This window comes from Lissotriton helveticus, chromosome 5_1 (genome assembly GCF_964261635.1).
Source record: "Lissotriton helveticus chromosome 5_1, aLisHel1.1, whole genome shotgun sequence".
NCBI classification, from domain to species: domain Eukaryota; kingdom Metazoa; phylum Chordata; class Amphibia; order Caudata; family Salamandridae; genus Lissotriton; species Lissotriton helveticus.
The window spans coordinates 1,402,516,815-1,402,535,829 of record NC_136065.1 but is presented as its reverse complement, the minus strand read 5'-3'; the positions used below and the strand labels follow the sequence as shown (position 1 = coordinate 1,402,535,829).

Genomic DNA, 19,015 nt, shown 5'->3' with positions numbered 1-19,015 from the left:
CCAGCAGAACCAGGACGCAACCCAGCCCACCTTCCAGTGGAAGAAAAGGACAAACATAGACCAGAGCAGCAGACCAGCCAAGCAAAAGAAGGAACCAGATTCAGACGATGGAAGGGCTACACCCTGGTGGACACAGACCCCAAAACCAAGCCGGGAACTGACCAAACCTGAACAGACGCAAGGAGCCCAGACTGAGCAGTCCCCAACTCCCAGAAGCAGGAAGAACAGATAGGTAGGACCCCCAACCATAGCGCCTGAGCAGACAAATACGACATAGAAGCCCCCCCCCAACCAGGAGGTGGGCATCCATTGACATAATGTTGGTTGGCACAACATGAACGAGAAGGTTGAATAAGGAACCACACGTCCAACCACCAACCCAAAAAAAACTCCCCCACCAATACTGGCACTGGAAAACCCAAAGGAAAAACCTGGGAACCCAGAAGCCAGTGAGACAAGACCCCACTGAGTACTGGGCACAGACGGAGATGGCCCCAATGTGGCAAAAGCAGGGAAGCAGACAAAAGGCCCTGGAAATATAGCTAATGAAGCACCAGGGGACACATCTGGACAAGCCAACCTGAATCTCCGTCATTAGGTACAACACTTGGGCCATCAGGAGGAAAACCAACCTGCTCCATGAAGTGAAAAACAGGTCAACAAAGGCAGAACCTGCATACGGACTAGACAAGACCACTTGAGGGTCACTAAGAAACACCGAAACCATAATACAGGGCAGACCACCGGGACCTGGTGTATTGCACTCTGAAAAGAAGCAAAGTCCAGCAAGGCATCCTGAAGAGGATGAACGTAAATCTCTACTCAAGAGGAGACAGGGGCCTGGACTACACCTGAGGGAAAAAGGGGAGAACTATTGCAACTCCACCACAGGACATAATACACCAGAATGACAAACCACAGGAATGAGAAGAGAGCATACCTCCCCCACCATGAGAAAGAATGACAGGAATGAACTCCCCATCAACCGGGAGCAATGTGAGTCCATCCATGAAGGTGTGCAACATACCGCCTGACACCGGACAAGTAGAGCCCCGACAAAGAATGGCAAGAACTATAAGCCAATCAGGAACATTCCTCCACCACAAGAATCACCTCCTGCAATGCCCCTGTGTCGGCCAAAACAACAGACACTAGAGAATGCTGACCACCCAGCTGGGTGACCACCACTGACACAAAGCCAGGGATTCAGGGTGGACCAAGAGGCAGGAGCCTCATGCTGAAACACTGAAAGTCTGGCAGCAGGGGCACGCTGGTACCACCCCCACCATGAAAAGGAAGAAAGGTCCTTCCAGCTGGAAGTACCAAAAGCCCTCTTAGAAGCAAGAAACAACCGTTCCACAACCATCACAGTGGCAAACAGCATGCAAACCACAGCCGCCCACACAAACATGACCACCAATGTGGGCCTAAATAACCCAAACCCAGCGAAGAGAAAGGGTAACAAAAACGCCCATGGGCAGAACTCGATCTCCACGACCAAAAGACCAACTTCGGTGCAAAGCTGCCATGGATGTCCCTGAAAAAGGTGCAGCGGCACCCAGAGAGACCAAGAAATGCCAGACAACCGCCCAACCTGATGGACAACAAAGCCAGGGCAGAAGAGAAGCCCACACCCTGACCCAACAGCACTGGGATGGACCTTGCTCACTTTGCCACTGGATTCAAGCTAGCCTGGCTGATGAAGGGTGTTACCCAGACACCGGCCCCAGGATGCTTGTTTCCGGGTCAGGGAGGACCTGGCTTGGCAGTTCGGGATGGACTGTTCCCATGAGGCACAGGTTCAAGACTGATTTGCATATAGCTGGGTCTGAACTGAGCTAAAGAATGATGATGGATTCAACCCAGATCTGTGACTGGGGGTGAGTGTCTGAAAAGTTTCAGCGCTCTGTTCATCATCTCCTTGTGTTTGCCAAGGACCGGAGTATAACAGCAGCGACAGAAAGGAAGAAGAAAAGTGGAGAACTGCCACAACCACCCCAAGAACAACAGGAGCTGGGTGAGTGGAGACCACAGAAACAAACATCACAGCCAATTCCCACCAACATACTAAAACACTGCCTCTACAGAGGAATGGATTGGGAGGAGCAAAGGAACGTGACACAGGCAATGGGAAAGAACCCACACCCACCTCCTGCAAAACACAGCAGAAAAAGCCATGCATAGCCCAATGTGTCAGAGGACCACTGTAAAAACAGGATCCCCCCACACACACACCAAATGAAGCGTCTGAACTTGGTATATTTTCAATTAAACACATGTTCTACACCTCCTTGCAGCACTTAACCCCTTCTAAACGACATAGCGGGAGGAGCAGGCAGTGTCATTCCTCAGTCAGTTTGGGGCAGTAGCACAGCAGATGAAACCAGGATTCTTTTCAGGGGTAAACATCCTTTACCACACAACTTTTACCACGCAGTGCTTTTACAACGCAGGTTTTACAATGAAAACCATTACAACGCATTGCACTGGGGGGCACTCTAGGATAGGGAATAGTTTTAATTTACTATCCAACACCTTCCCTACTATCCACGGGGACTGGAGTTGGAATAGTAAATTAAACTATTCACTATCCAGCACCCCTAAGCGCTATGCGTTGTAACAGCATGCGTTGTAAAAACTGCGATGTAAAGGCATGCGTGGTAAAAGCATGTGTTGTAATGTCATACAGCCCTTTTCAGGAGTTGCATAACCTGCACGAGATTGCCTCATCTTGGTGAGCCCAACCAGGATTGAAGTCTGAAATTGGCAGTAAAATTAACCTCAGAAAAAGACTTTTCATACGGGTATGGGTTGAGAGCGCTTGTTTAAAGTATGCCTGTGCCTTCCAAAAAGTATAAGACGCATCCAGCACTTCGGTCAAGGTGCGAGGTCAAAGATTACTGACATCCATTTCAAAGGACATTAATAACACTTACCTGTTCACAACTTTTTTCCAGGTAGAGTGAACAATTTCTTGGAGATACATGCTATTTGTCCTGATTTTCAAAGTGCTGGCTGCTGTTGCTAGTTGTAGCCATCAGGGAGACCCTGCTGCTTCGAAGACGGCTTTCAAATAGTATTTGAGCAAGGACGCTGGGGCTGCAAGACCCTATGATAGAACTTTATTATATCCTCCAGGCCCACAAGGTCAGGGTACCAGAGGCCCAGATTAAGCCACAACCTTGTTCTTCTTGCTTGCTGGGGGGCAAGTAGGATGTTTGTGTCATGGTGCCTCCATCAGTTGGTCTGGTATTTTTAGTTTATTTCTTCTTGCTTTTACCCATTTGTTAGCTGTCTATGAGACCAGTGGGTAGTCTACAAGTCTTTTTTTGGGAATGATCCTAATCCTGATAATCTGGAACAAAGCTGTAGTGCTTGGCAGTATTCACAGCTCTACCAGGACAGTACAGTAGATACAAATTTAGTTTTCCCTCACCAGCTGTACGCCACCTCTCTGGTAGTTAATCAAGCACGTCTTGATCTGGGAATTTATTAAAAATGTGTCAAAGGCACCGGGGAATGCCAAGTGGCCATAGTTGAGGCCCAGGAGGAGTTTTGATTTCAAGACAGTCAGCATGGGCTCTGCAGTTGGGCTTTGTTGTTGGTTACTACGGTGCTTCAGTAAGAGGATAGCAGTGATGGCCTTTGTTTTAAGGTGCTTTAAACAGCTTTTGATTTGGGAGTTTCTATGGGAGGCTAAAGCTTATTGTGTAATTACTGTGGCGAGGAAGACGGACGAGGAGGTAATGGATCCCCATGCCCCGGTTTCATAATAATATACTATAATTGTGGTAAAGTGCTCCTCCTCCCCCACACCACCTGACCCCAGTGACACTGCACCCGCTGTGTCATTGATAGCTACACGCTGCTCAAAAGGAAGAAGGCTCTTTGGCATCACACAATAATAACAGAAAGCAGCAGCAATAAGTTTCAAAGAGTTTGCCTCGAATAATCTTACCGTTTGTCCTGCAGCTCTTTAGTTTCTTTCAGTATCAGGTGATCCCTCATTTCGTGCTGAGAGATAGGACAGCTTCCTTCAACGTCAAACAGCGACACCTCTTCCCGACTGTCCACATCCTTAACTTCAGAAGCAAATACCCTTTCTGCAAGGTTGCGGATCTCTTCGGTAATTTCTGAGGAAAGAATATACGTCACCTTAAGATGTTTTTAGGACTCGCCTAGGCAGCCCCCGCGCTGTCTCTTCGAGACATGCTGTATTCAGGATATAGGCCTAAAGCTCCACCTACTTTCCGCCCATCTTTGTAATTGGCTCCTGTCCCTGTCCTTTGTAAATGGTGTCTTTTCATTGGTCAATAGGCTTAGTAGTCCCTCCTTAGTACCGCCCTGTCTCTTCTTTTAACCCTTCCATGAGAACACCTCCTGTTACATGTGTTGTTACTCCATAGGTTTTAATGACAGCCTCAAGGCACTATTTTCTTAAAAGGCTTCAGGCAGGACATAAACTTGGCCCTAAGATAGGCTGGCAGTGGTTACTTCACTCACTAGAACATCTCACATTTATATGAGACCGTTTATATATTTCCCTTCATCAGCTCCACACAGAGTACAACTTAATTGGAAAATAATGTATTAATTCTTTTGTCACATTTAAAACCTACTAATTGTATATATGGACATAGCTATTTGAATGTGCTTGCACTACTGTCTTGCATGCAATGTATTATGGGTAGGGTGGATTTACCCTATCTTCTGCAAGGTGCAGTACCACATGTGACCAAAAGAGGTCCCCCTTTTGGCCACATATGGTACTGAACACTTGCAAAATTGCTAGGTAAAAAACAATGCCTTTTCAAATGCCAATAACTCCAACTTTGTAGACATGCAGTGCTAGTGACTTGCTCACTAGGGACCTCTAGGAGCAGTTTGCAGTACTGCACCTAGACATGCAGTGCTGGTGCCTTGCTCACTAGGGACCTCTAGGAGTAGATGTGGTACTGCACATAGATATGCAGTGCTGGTGCCTTGCTCACTAGGTACCTCTAGGAGTAGCTTGCGGTACTGCACCTAGACATGCAGTGCTGTAGCCTTGCTCACTAGGGCCTTCTGAGAGCAGCTTAGGGTACTGCACCTAGACATACAGTGTTGATGCTTTGCTCACTAGGGACTTCTAGGAGCAGCTTGAAGTACTGCAAAGAGACATGCAATGCTGGTTCCTGGCTCACTACACAAAAGTTTGCAATGCACCAGATCTCGCATTACTGAAAGTATGAGTGATTGGCGTTGCATTATTATTTGCAACACCAATACCTCAAACTATCAGTAATGCAATATCTATTGCATTGCAAATGTTCGTTATCACTTCCAGCCGATGCGATCAAGATAGTCACTAATGAAGTGGGAAAGGTAATTCATTAATTGGCTTGCTTAGAAGGGGTCACGTATACTTGAGGGCACTGTTATATCACATTAACCTTTTATTAACTAGACTGCTATTTGACACAACCACCCCTTTCAAATGTGAAAAGAAGATGCACAATTCCCCATTCATCTTGAGGTCTGTCACTTTAATTGTGGCTTCTGGAGTAGGTACTCATTTTGGCTCAACTTTTGTATTTATTTGTTAAATATTACTTAGCGCCAATCTTATATACAGACACATGCTTTCTACTTTAACCACGGCATTTCCGCTTAACTTTATTATATATTTTTTATTTTAGTTCACAACTTCCATGCCCTCTTAGCACAGTTAGCTGTCTAGGTTGAGCAGTGAAGTCTGCCAAGCTAACTACTGGATAAGCAAACTAGAAGACCCAATGATGGACCAAAGCTTGTGCTTCAAAGCAGAGAGTGCGCCCTTTCCCACTGCGCCCTGTCATTCTGTCCTCCTGGTCTCCGGATCTACTTGTTCCCAGTGCCCTAGAATATGCCATCCCAGGCTCTCATTACATGGGCAATTACCACCAAGGTTCCAAATGCCACCACTGTTAATAACATAACTGTGAAAAGGTAGAATGCCAGCAAATTAAATAAATCAACCAACACTAAAGCAAAATAACGTGAAAATTCACTAGAACTGACGTATCTACACACAAAGTATCCCACAAAAGTAGACCAGTGACCTGTATTTTATTACGTATGCAATAAGCAGTGTCTAGTAATGAGGTCCACGCAGGTAGGGTGTGGTTCAAGATGTTTTATTATAGTAGGTTACAGGTTCTGAAGAGCAGCCCCACCAGGAGCAGTCTGCTTGCTGCTCAGCCCATTCTCAACTGTCACTTCACCTCACAGGCTCCCAACATTCCGAGGCGCATCATCACTTCAACATTCCATGCAGCACACAGCACAAACACACTGGCTGAGCAGGTGGTGAAAATGGCATAACAGTAACATAGACAGGATACCACACAGTGGCACATAAAAGCAGTTCATATGTATATCTGTGTATATTTATATATATAAACCCTGCCAAGGTACTGTAGCTGGTGATAATAATAACAGTCCCAGGATAAATAATGCGGTAGTGAATAAGTCCCAGGTACAACAGACCTCAAAAAATGTTGGCCCAGTAATTGGTGGATATGATAGCTCTAGACAAGGTAATGCTGCAATAACTAACTCCCAGGTCTCCCAGGTTCCACAAAATGTTCCAATATCCCGCCCTGCTGTTCAAGATACAAGTTGCCCCACACTCCACGTGACAAAGCCTCTCCCAAGGACACCCCCCATAAATCTTACTCCAGATTCCCATCCTTATGTGGCTGTCCTTACTAATGTTCCACCCTTATCGTCAGCTCAAAGAGAAACCTTCCAGATGTTAAAAAACAAGGTCATGCACTGGTTAAGGGCTAATAGACCATTGCCCGGCGAAGTAGATGGTTTGATTATCGGGGTAAGAAGGGTCAATTGGATAGGTTGTACCCCAAAAAGTTTGCGGGGGGAATGTATTATTATTAACTTCCAAGATCCCAGGGTGGCGGGTTGGATCACGAGGTTGGGTTGGGGCACCAACAGTGGTGGGATTGGTATTGTGGACCTTACTTTTTTTTATCCAAAGCTAAGTGGACCCCAACATGGGGGGAATAGGGATCTAGGCAATCCTAGGTATCCATCATTGCCAAGGATCACCCCCTTTACTGCCCCCTTGTTACGACCAAATTTTAGCAATGGTCAAACCTATAACTCTCATGGTGGGGGGTGGGGTTGCTGACGAGAGTGTGGTGCTTCCTTGAATACCAGGGGAAGTGTGCTAAGGGGGGATTTTCGAGAGATCTCTGTAGTGCCCACTTTGGATACAATAGTACACCCACAAGAAGAGACTAGCGATGGAAAGACCATGAATTGGAGGGGAGATTGTGGGGTCTGTTTACAAAGCTTGGGGGATGATGAGTCGCTTATAACAAGCACTACTAATATCCAGGAAACTGATGTTATTTTGATGGATAATGTTGTTGACCAGGAAGTGAATTTTGAATGCTTGGGCAAACATATATCCACCCAAGTTGCTAGGGTGGAAAATGGAGAGGGCTCTAGCCCGGGGAAGTTCCTTTCGTGGAATATTGCGGGGCTATCTAGTAGATTATTGTCCCAACATTGGATAGATTTTGTCAGTGGGTTTGAGGTGTGTCTGTTTCAGGAGACATGGGCCTGCGACCCTATCTTCCTCCCAGGCTACTTAAATTTTTCCATTCCAGCGACCAGAGGTGCCAGGGGTCGACCCAAGGGTGGGTTGACAGTTTGGATCAGGCAAGGTCTACAAATCAAAGTGAAAGTGTTGGACTTGGGTTCTAAGGATATCCAATTGCTAAGAATGACATCGGATAAGTGGGGTGCAATGGATATCTATAACATCTATGCTAGGGGTACTAACACCGGGAGCTCCCCCACCCTAGAGGCCCTGTCCGCTTTCCTTGAATCATTGTCTCTGGGAAACAGAGTGGTAGTGGCAGGTGATTTTAATAGGACCTTCGAACCGTTGGACGATACGGAAAACCCACTAGGACAGGAGGAAGATATCCAATGGGGTGTCTCGCCTCTAAACCTAGTTCCGGTCAAACGGTGGACGAAGGATATTTTGCTATTAAATGCAATGTGCTTGGAATATGGGTTGAGGGCCCTTAATGGAAGGAGCAAGAGTGACCAGGAAGGAGCTTGTACATTCTACAACGGCCACAGTAAAAGTAGAATAGATTATGTCATTTGTAGCCTTAATCTATGGCAGGGGGTATCCGATATGAAAGTAATGGAAAGATTGGAAAGTGATCACAATCCCCTTTGTGTTACCCACACTTGGTGGACCGCCATGCTTGGCGGTCCACCACCTTGTGATGGAGTATTGCCTGATATGGCCAATGACATGCGTAGAGTTAAATGGCCAAATGTGCTGGCGAATGTAGTATCTACGGACTCTATAAATTCAGAGTTGGATACTGCAATCGCCGCCTTGGAGACAATAAGCCCCGTAACTCCTGGTTCCAGTATTGCCACTGCCATACATGAGAAGTTTTTTTCACTCTTAAAACCACATTTTATGAGACCATCTAATGCAAGTAGGAAAGTTGCACCCAAACCGGCTAGGTGGTTTAATAAGCAGTGCAGGACTGCCAGATTAGAACTGGGTAGAGCGATTAGAAACAGGGATAGGCTTGCTATTGGTGTAGCCAGGAAACACTACAAATTAGGTGTTCGCCTGGCTAAGAAAAAATGGGACGAAGAATATTGGGAAGAATTGCTTGAGGCTTCAGGGGCAAGGGATTCTAGGTTTTTTTGGAGAGTTGTGAAGTGGGGTAGAGGTGGCACCCCAAATAAACCAGGTAATAATGTTGATGAGGCTTCCTGGGTGGAGTATTTTAAACCCCAGTATGCGGAGTTAAGGGAGGCAGTGGCGCCAGAAGCAATTCCAGTTGTATTTTGTACGGAAAGTATGTTTTCTACTATAGAAGTAGAGTTGGTAATTTGCTCCTTGCAAGGGGGAAGGGCACCGGGTCTAGATGGGATACCCTCCGACATATTTAAAAATGATAAAATACGGTGGGCCAGGTACGTGACCCTACTGGGAAATGCAATAGCAAAGGGGGCTGCAATCCCAGAAATATGGAAGGGAGCGATAATAATTCCAATCTATAAGAAAGGTGACCGGTCACTCCCAGCAAATTATAGACCAATAAGTTTGATTGCCACTGTACAAAAAGTTGTGGGGAAGATAGTGGTAAATAAGCTTATGGACTGGGTAGAGGAACATGATGCTCTTTCCCCTTACCAGGCGGGTTTCAGGCGGGCAACCAGCACGGTAGATCAAATATTCCGTTTTACCATGTTACGATGGGGGACGGTGCTCCTTGGTGGGGGCAGCCTGTATGTCGCTTTTGTCGACTTGCGGGCTGCTTCGACCTGGTGCCTAGGAGAAAGCTCTGGACTGTTCTGAATGGAATTGGGGTCCCGCCTGAGTTGCTCACTTTGATTATGAGGCTCCACAAGTGCAACTCTGCCAAAGTACAGTGGGGGTTGAATGGTGAATCCACTGTCGACTTCCCGGTAGAACTGGGGGTGCGACAGGGATGTGCAATGGCACCCTTGCTCTTTTCCCTATTTATTAATGGAGTTGTGGGTAGGATGATGAGCGCGAGTGTAGACGCACCTTCGTTAGCGGGCATCAGGGTCCCGATCCTGATGTTCGCTGACGACACTTTGATTGTGTCTAAAACCCCAGCCGGTCTGCAACGCGCTTTAAATATATTTGGTGTTTTTTGTGGGGAGCATGGCCTTGAAGTTAATGTTGGTAAGACTAAACTGATGGCCTTCTCCCAAAAGCATAGACCCCGACCAAGGATATCCCTGAACAATATTGAGCTCGAGGTAGTAAGTGTCTTTACTTATCTTGGGGTTGAGATATCTAGTAAGCTACGTTGGGACCACCATATAGATAAAGCGGTACTGAGGCACCAGCAGATTGCAGGGGCACTTCGGGTGGAGCAAGCTAAATCAAAAACCAAGCCTATAAAACCAGCTCTTCTTGTTTATGATGCTAAAGCCATAGGGTCAGCCCTATATGGGGCAAAAGTGTGGGGTTTTGAGAGGCTCTCCACTTTACAAATATCAGAGAATAGGTTCCTAAGGGGAATCACGGGCCTTCCTCAGAGTGCGCCATTAGTCCCGCTTGGCCTTGATTTAGGAAGGAGATCTGTTAGTGATCGAGCTAGATTAAGGCCTATTCTTTACTGGAGACAGCTATGGACTACCCCAGAGATTCGACACTATGCTGACGGGTTTTTAGCTTTAATCAAAACAGATACCTTCCATAAAATAACATGGCTGAAGAAACTAAGGGTCGTTTTGGGCGAGCTTGGTCTTCCTAATCTTTGGGATAACCCAGCAGGGGAAGTATTTCCAAGTAAATGCACCATTAAGACTCTTTATTGGGACCACATAGAAGAAAGACTATGGAGGAACACTAAATCTGAAACAATGGGGGGGAGATTCTTGGAGATTAAAATGAGACCTATACTGGAACAATATTGGGACAGTATTACTGTCCCAATGGATAGGAAGTTATTTTTTCAGCTAAGGTCTGGTTCTCTTCCCTTACGATCCTTGACGGGTAGATGGCGGAGTACGAGTACCTCATGTTGTCCGGTCTGTGGTGTAAGCAAAGAAAGCATAGGCCACTTTTTATTCTCATGTGAGGCCTATGCCATCCCAAGGAGAGTATGGCTGACTCCAGTGTGTAGAAACCTTGGGACATCCAGTGGTGTTGAGGGACTACGAATTATCTGTACCACCACTGATATGCCCATTGTGCTTGGAACTGCTAAGTATTTGGGGTGGGCATGGTCCATTAGGCGCCGGATTTTATCTGCTAAAATGAATTGATATTGTTAACTAATATAAATTTATTTTATTCTTGTTAAAGCTTGCACAACTGTTTTACATGTATTAAATGTATGGAAAATGGATTTTAATGTATTTTAAAATGTATGTTTGTGCTTTTATGAGTAAAATTTCTCGAATAAAGCTTTACAACAAGGTGGATATATATATATATATATATACACACACACACACACACACGGACACGCACACGGACACGCACATGCACACGCACACACACACACACACACCAGCATAGAGGAACCACAGATCAGCAGGTCACCCTGCAAGCTCTTCTGCAGCTTCTACAGGAACATGTCTTGCCACACTATAATTGAATGGGAAGGGCACATTTATTAGGAGATGCCAAAGCGCCCTGTACATGTCCAAGCCCACACTCTAACTACATATTGTCTTCCCATGGACCCCATCTGGTGAGACAATTAGTCTGCTTGACAATTTGAACGCACAGCTATGTGCTGCCATAGGGGATCTTGTAGGTGCACAATTCACACACACACAGACATGGGTCAAAATAGAAATACAAATCACCCTCATCAACACAGTGCTAATGCCTGTGTCTCAAGTCGGCGAGGGACCATCACTTTAGCAAAATGAGAGCAATAATTCTTGGGGCCATATGTATCAAGCTAATTAGCATTCGCAAAGGCAGAAATTCTGCGAATTTCGTCCTTTGCGAATGCTAATTTGATAAATGGTATGTATCAAACATGTTTGATGCAAAATAAGGAATAGCAAAATTTGCTATTCCTTATTTTGCGATTGCACTTAAGGAATCGCAAATTTTGCGATTCCTTAAATGCAATGTACCAAACAAAAAATATGCAAAAAATGCCATTAAGGATTTGCAAATTACCACCAACTTCTAGTTGGTGGTAAGTTGCGAATTCTTTTCAAAAAGCTTTTTTTTCCAAAAAACCAAAGGTGCCATATGACGCCCATACATGCCCTTAGGGCATGTATGTGCGCCATATGCCCCCAAATGTCTTTTTCAGGGGTGCAGCAGGGTGTTCTGGAGACACCCCTGCACCCTTGAAACAATTCCTAATTTGCGATTAGCAAATTGCTAATCGCAAATTGCCCCTTCATTCCTATGGGCCTCCTGGCCCATAGAAATGAATGGGTATTTTGCGATTAGCAATTTGCTAATCGCAAATTGCCCCTTCATTCCTATGGGCCTCCTGGCCCATAGAAATGAATGGGTATTTTGCGATTAGCAATTTGCTAATCGCAAATTAGGAATGGTAAGGAATCGCTATTAAAAAGCGATTTTGTACATACATACCGTTTTGCGAATTCCAAATAGCGATTCCTTAAAATTCGCTATTTGGAATTCGCAAAACGGAACTATGATACATATGGCCCTTGATGACTGGCCGATGTCACATATGAGACACAGCATCAGATACGTGTCGACCAAGTAAGCTATGGTAGATGAACATCTGCATGTGCAGTCTCATCACTGCTACCCTAACGCCTTACCTAACTCTCTTTCCCCCGGAGACTGGGCTGATAGCCCCCCTACTTAATCATGTAAAAAAATGGACCTACAACTAAACACAGATCTCTGACAGAATATCTATTGCAACAATATCGAGGTACATAAATAGCCAGTCAAAAATATCCATTACAAAAATATTGTTTCACTATGGTAATAATGGTAAGTACAAAAACATAAATTAAAAAATATAGTTTCACACTAATATCTTTTAAAAACATTCACAAATAGTTTTTTACTATATGTGTAGTTTAAAATAGTAACTTAACTATTTTTAATATATAACATTAATACAATATAAATTAAAAAGTAACACTTAATACTATATATAAAAATATATATTTATATAAACATACACATAAATATAAATGTGTTTTTATATTTATATATGCATATATATAATATAAAAATGTAATCTAAAAAATTATTTTACATTACTTTTTTTTTATTTACAAAAGTATTTTGCACTTGAAAGTCACCCTTTTCTCAGTGCAAAAAGTGCTTTGAGATGCTTTACATCACCTTGCGTCAAGGGTGTACATTAGCGTTACTGGAGTAAATGAGCAAAATCACCCATGGGCTTTGACACAAGGCCGGATCTACTAAAATATCCATGCCCGGCTTAAGGCAAAAAATTAATGTCTCCTTGAAGCAGACGTTAACATATGGAACTGATTTAATTTCTCCAAAAAACACACATGTAGTGCATGCGTGTTGAAGTACGCACCAAACATCCAATGGCTGGAATCCTTCTGAGTTTGCAGAGGCATCGCAATTGATACTAAAATGATTTGCTTTTAGTATAAAACCTAGGCTAGAGAGCACACACTTATCTCTGTACCAGGGTGTGAGACTATGGGTCCTATTCACAAAGGTAAACTATGACGAAAGGCTAACTTTATGACTTTCGGAATTCACAAAGGGCTTTTAAGAGGAATAAAGTTAGACTTTTGTCTCAGTGTAATTTAAGTTTTGGTCTCAGTTAGAATCAAAACCAAACCTTAAGTTTAACTGGGACAAAAGTCTATCTTTACTACTCGTAAATGCCCTTTGTGAAAACCGAAAGCCGTAAAGCTTGACTTTCGACTTAGTTTACCTTTGTGAATCGGGCCCCACGTTTTCATGCAACGCAGTAACGTGTAAAGTTTAATAGATATAGCTCTGTACTATGTTTTCCCTTGTGCAACACAGCACTACAAATGTGGTAGTTGTACTGCTTTGCCTGAAAAATTATTAACTCTTCTGTGAGTGTATTGGAAATATTTACCACCCGAACACCTTCAGGAAGGCGCTGAAGACCTGGCTCTTCGACTAATACAGGACTGCTGATCACCCCCCCCCCCCCCCCATTCCCCCCCCTTGCACCTTGACACCCTTACGGGTTAGTAGTGCGCTTATAATTCCCCTGATTGATTGAGTTACTTAAGTCAAACAGTATCTGAATTCTAAATTCTCTTCCGCCTCCTGGAGTGCCCCTTCTACTAAGGAATTCTTAGATAATTTAAATGCCTGATTCTGGACGCCTCGAAGTTGACCACTAGACCATGCTTTCCCTTTTACCACCAAAGGAAACCTATAATAGATGCATACCAGGTTCAGCTGCATGCCTTGGCATGCAGTGCTTCCATATCATGTATCCGCCTTCCCCACCCACCACATGCCTCTGTCTGATCTGCCAGCACATCTTATATATGTAAAGAGATTCTCCGTGCTAGGAACTGCTGAGTGCACCTGTTGTGGTTTAAACTCTCGAGCTCGTTGACACAGAGGCTTCGAGAAGCCAGGCAACAGGCGTTGTTGGTTACATGGTGGCGTAAATGTTGTACCATGAAACTGCTCTGCTTTTCAGTATTTATGCATTAGGAAGCTTATTTACAAGCCTCTTGCGCCACATTTGCATAATTTTCAACATGGGAAATGTGACGTACGGGTGGCGCATGGGGCTTGCAAATAAGCTCCTAGATTTTTATGTGCACTGAGTTAAATATTATTTGCGTGTTCTATTTGTAATTGTTAATTGTATTTATATTGCGCTAAATACCCCTGATGAGGCGTTAAAGCATTTTGCGGCGAGTAGCACGCTCCTTGGGACCCAAGATTAGCGGTTATTAGCTGGTAGACTAGCATTTTTTTCCACACATTGAACTTCAGTTGAGTGCTACTTCTGCTTTGTAGACACAAAAAAAATATGCACGCAGAACTTAAAATTCTAGGGGCATATTATCAAGAATGGGCGTTACATTATCGCCGCTTTTATCGGCAGGAAACTGCCGATAAAGCGGCGATAATGGGCTTGATAATATGCTCTATGAATTCCAATCGAAGCCCATGTTAAATGTAAAGACATCTAACATGGGCTTCGATTGGAATTCATAGAGCATATTATCAAGCCCATTATCGCCGCTTTATCGGCAGTTTCCTGCCGATAAAGCGGCGATAGTATAACGCCCATTCTTGATAATATGCCCCTAAGTTCCAGAATTATTTTTTTTTAACACAGCTCTTACTTAGTGAGTTTAACTCTTCGTACGACTTTCTTCTGTTTCGTAAATGTATACATGAAAATGTTGTAGTGCCATCTCTAACTTGAAGTTAAGGTGTTGAACGTGGGCAAGAGCTGACGGCTTCCCCACTCGCCACAATGCCCTGAGCCCTAAAATATTTACGGTATGTATATACTAGACGCCACGCGACTTGCACAACTAGATGGCGTGGCGTGGCGTGGAGCAAAATACATGCATTGCTAAGAATAAATTCGGAAATTAAGGAAAACAATTTGGCTTACTATCTGAATGTAAAACATACCAAAACCATGCTCATTTCTTTTATTGCAGCAGAACAATATACAGACTCAGTTTGTTTCCCTGTTGCCTTATATCACATTTCGGAGTACCACCGTATCATTTGCATTGTTAAATCCTAACGCATATCTTTACATAACGCAGCACAAAGCTTCGCAAGGATTTGATGTGTTCCGAAAGGTGCGTTAGTTAAAAACAGTATTAATTTCAGACCACTGTAACAGCAGTCTCCTACCAGGGCCTTTCGAAGCGTCCATTTTGAGGGTTCTGTTCTTCCTGGGCTCCCAGCACAGCAGCTGAAGCGAGCCGGTCGCAGAGCAAATGGGACCGTCTTTCAGCCGGACGGTAATGCTCCAGCCTGTAACAGGATATCCCATCTTTAAAAAGATAGGATGATGTATTCGGATATGACACTATTTACGGTTGGAGGTAAGGGAAGAGCCGTTGAAAGCGAGGACAGGTAATGTGCTGGGCTGCTGAGCGCAGGTTCGTTCTCTTTCGGGTATCAGAGTCTCCGGTACAAGCAAAGAAAATAAGATTAAAAAAACACGCACCCTCCGTTGTATCAATGCAGCGTAGAGGGTAGGCCAACCCCAGTGGAAGAGCGCAGGGCCATCTTAATGAGCTTCACAGGGTGGGCCTAGTTTATCAACAGTTGGTGCTGTGGCCCGACTACAATATACTATTCAACCAGCGGCGTCGGTATCGCGAGGACGCTACATCCAGGTGAGAGAGTGAAGTTCAAGTGAGTTAGCAGGGGCATTTTGAGGGCCCTCGCCAATGACCTGTGTCTAACCTAGAGGTGACTGTTTCATTGTCAGTAGGATATCTTGGTAGGGTAATGTACCCAATGGCAAGTGTGTTTAATCAAAGGGCACAGGATTCCAGCTGAGCGATATGTTGCGATGGTGCGTTCCTTCACTCTGATGCCTCTTTTGGAGGGACCTCTAATGGTGGCTTTGCATTATATAACAATTGAGCTGGAGATGCCCTTGTTAGTCTGGAAGTAGGTTTGGATGTCACCTTCTAAGGCATGTGTGTAAGAGTCATCCTGGAGGAACCAGGTGTTGTGATGCCATATGGGGTGTGGACCATCCGTGGGGAAACCGAAGCAGAGAAGAGGAGCATGGTCAAATATACCACATGGAAGGGTCTGGATCTGAGACATTTCACAGCAGTCTGGAGCAGGCATTAAGATAAGATCTATGTGAGAATGTGTATGGTGTGCTGTGGAGGTGTGTGTGCATTGACGTTGGCGAGGGTTCCACACCCATCACATGTCGCAAAGGCTGAGAGAAGTCCATTCGGAAAAGCAATAGGCGCCAGTCCAACGGGAAGCAGAGAGAGTGCCTGTGGTGTCTTTGTCTGGGGTCGAGACTGCGTTAAAGTCTCCCTCTTCTACTGGAAGCCCCCCAAGGGCCAGCAGTGCATGTAGGAGGCTGGCTCAGTAGATGTTGCACACTTATTTAAGAGAAGCACCCTGCGCTAATCCAGACAAACCTTATGGTGATTTTGGGGGTCTTTGACGACCCTAGAAATCTCTCTAAATGGGAAATGTGGAGAGCAGCCTTCAGGCTTAGTTCAGAAGGAGTGTCACACAGCTTGTTTTACCAGTACTAATCATATAGTGTAGGTTAAGTGAAAAAGAACCAACCAGTGTAGTTATAAAAAAGATGTATTTATTATAAACACTCACTAACACATTGCAATATCTCCTATCCGCAGATATTATCACAATGCACACAATACTTCCAACAATTGAACAGGTAAACAGCAAAAATACACAGTGGTCTCCAGGGGGAGACCAAACCATAGACTAATAAAGTGGAATATGAACCATGACAAAAGTCGAGACTGGACCCAGAAGACTTAGAAGGGCCGGGTGGCCGAAGGACCCACCCAAGGTCATTACCCAGGAACCCCACGGAGGCCGTGGGCAGAGTGGAAAAACAACCGCGTGCTCAGTACCAGTCAATGGGGAAGTTGCGGTTGCAATTTTCAAGAAGAAGGACCCTTCCCAGAGGACCCTGAAGAAACCCCATGGAAGATGGAAAGTTGGATAGTCACACCACCCGTGGATACCCCGGGAACCAAAATACCTACACCAGGGAAGCCGATTGCATAGGTGGGAATTGATGTTGGAAACCACAGAAGATCACAATAGAGGACTTCAGTGAAGATGCCACGTAACAAGACAGTGGAACAGTCCGGTGGAATCCAAGGGTGGATTCTTGACGAGGAGTACCTGCAAGCAGAGGGAACACAGTTTATGCCACTTGGAAGTGATCTGGAGGCTCGGAAGACCAATGACCACCAATGACCACCAATGACGGAAGAGGCAGGAGAGTTGACAGTGCCCTTGTCACTGCAGCTGCGAGGAACGGGTAATGATGTGGAAGACTGGGAGCACAAACACGGCTTTGTAAGTAGCAACATACAAAGAAAGCGAAGAAGATGCAGTGTCAGGACCAACAAGGTCCAAGGGAATCACCAAGTTCAGGAGAGTCAGAGCAGGCCCTGAACACGCAGGGGAGCCCACGGGAGCCAAAGAAGACCCTCAAGAGGACCCACAGGTTGAAGGCACTAGAGTCACATAAAGACCTCGAGCAACTCACCAAGAATGCAGGCCCACAGTACAGAGGATGCAGTGAGGATGAAGATCTTGGTAGCAAGAGATGCTGGCGGCTGGAGAATCTTGGAGCCCGGTCACCTCTGGAGAAGAGAGTAAACAAGCCTTGGCAACAGCAAGTCAACGCTGTGCGCAGGGGTACTGCTCCAGATGTTCCAACGAGGGATACTGACTTCAAACTTGCTGAGAAGACAGTGCAGTCTCGAGGGAGTTGCAGAACCACTGCCTGTGTTGCTGAGCCTTTCGGAGTCCTTGGGTCATCAGGAGTAGCAGATTCGTCAGCTAGGTTGCATTGCCTGCAGATTCAGGGGAGTGACTCCTTCACTCCAAGGGTTATTCCCTTGGGTGTCTAGGATGTCAATAGGCCTGGAAAATAACCTGTATGGAGCACAGGCACAGACAATGCAGAAGTCTGGCAGGGCGACGAGACCAGGAGCAGCAGAAGTCTTCCCAGATGCAGTCTCGGTTCCCAAAGCGAATTCCAACGATGTCCAGAGTGCCCAGATGGTTGAAGATTGAGTGGTTTCGGATCTGAATCTTGTCCAATGACTGCTATGAAGAGCCAACCACAGGTAAGCCCTTAAGTACCCTAGGAAAAGGGTGAAAACGATTCAGGGATCCCACCAATGGAAGGGGCTGGACGGAAGGGAGGATACTCCTGTGTTCTTTATCCAGTTTCATGCTAGAGCAGGAGCCAATGGCTCTCTGAACTGGTTTCTCCTGGAATATGCAAGGAGGGCACCAAATGTGCACTCAAAGCAGTCTGGTGGCGCTGGCAAGTGCCACCCCCTGCCCCCCAGCCCAATACACTAAGTCCTGTCTAGGAGATGGTTACACCCTTTTGTGACAGGAAACCTATTGTTCTACCTTCCCCTGCTCGAGCCTGGCTCAGCAACAGGAGGGCAGGATCATGTCTGTGGTCGGCAGCAGCACTAGCTTGCTGTTAGACCCTGAAAGGCTGGTACCGTAAATACAGAGGAGCCCCACAGTGCATGGGATCCTACATCTAACACTGTAATTGGTGTTGGGGTAGGATTCAAACAGGTTTGATACCAGCCATAACCGGTTTTGGTGCAGCCAATATATAGTTAGACATCTCGTAATTGACTTGATGTCCATCATATGTCTAAAATGACTGACTGCTCTTACAAAGTCAGGAGAATTGACTGCTAGGTTTGTAGATGGTGTCCTGCTCATGCAGGGCACCCTCACACTTATAACCAAACACCCTGCCTTCAGGAT

At 45.3% G+C, this 19,015-nt stretch overlaps 1 protein-coding gene across 1 annotated transcript in view; it reads right to left on the bottom strand.

The window, feature by feature from the left end:
* The window catches only part of LOC144755449 (AMP deaminase 1-like), a 378,874-nt gene extending 363,338 nt beyond the window's left edge, over nt 1-15,536 (bottom strand). Inside the window, exons 1-2 of the mRNA XM_078644387.1 lie at nt 15,380-15,536; nt 3,959-4,133 (exon numbers count right to left, since the gene is read on the bottom strand). Of these exons, the coding sequence (XP_078500513.1) occupies nt 3,959-4,133; nt 15,380-15,521 (317 nt within the window). The 5' untranslated portion in view covers nt 15,522-15,536. The remainder of the gene's footprint in view (nt 1-3,958; nt 4,134-15,379) is intronic.
* Nucleotides 15,537-19,015: the final 3,479 nt, after the last annotated feature.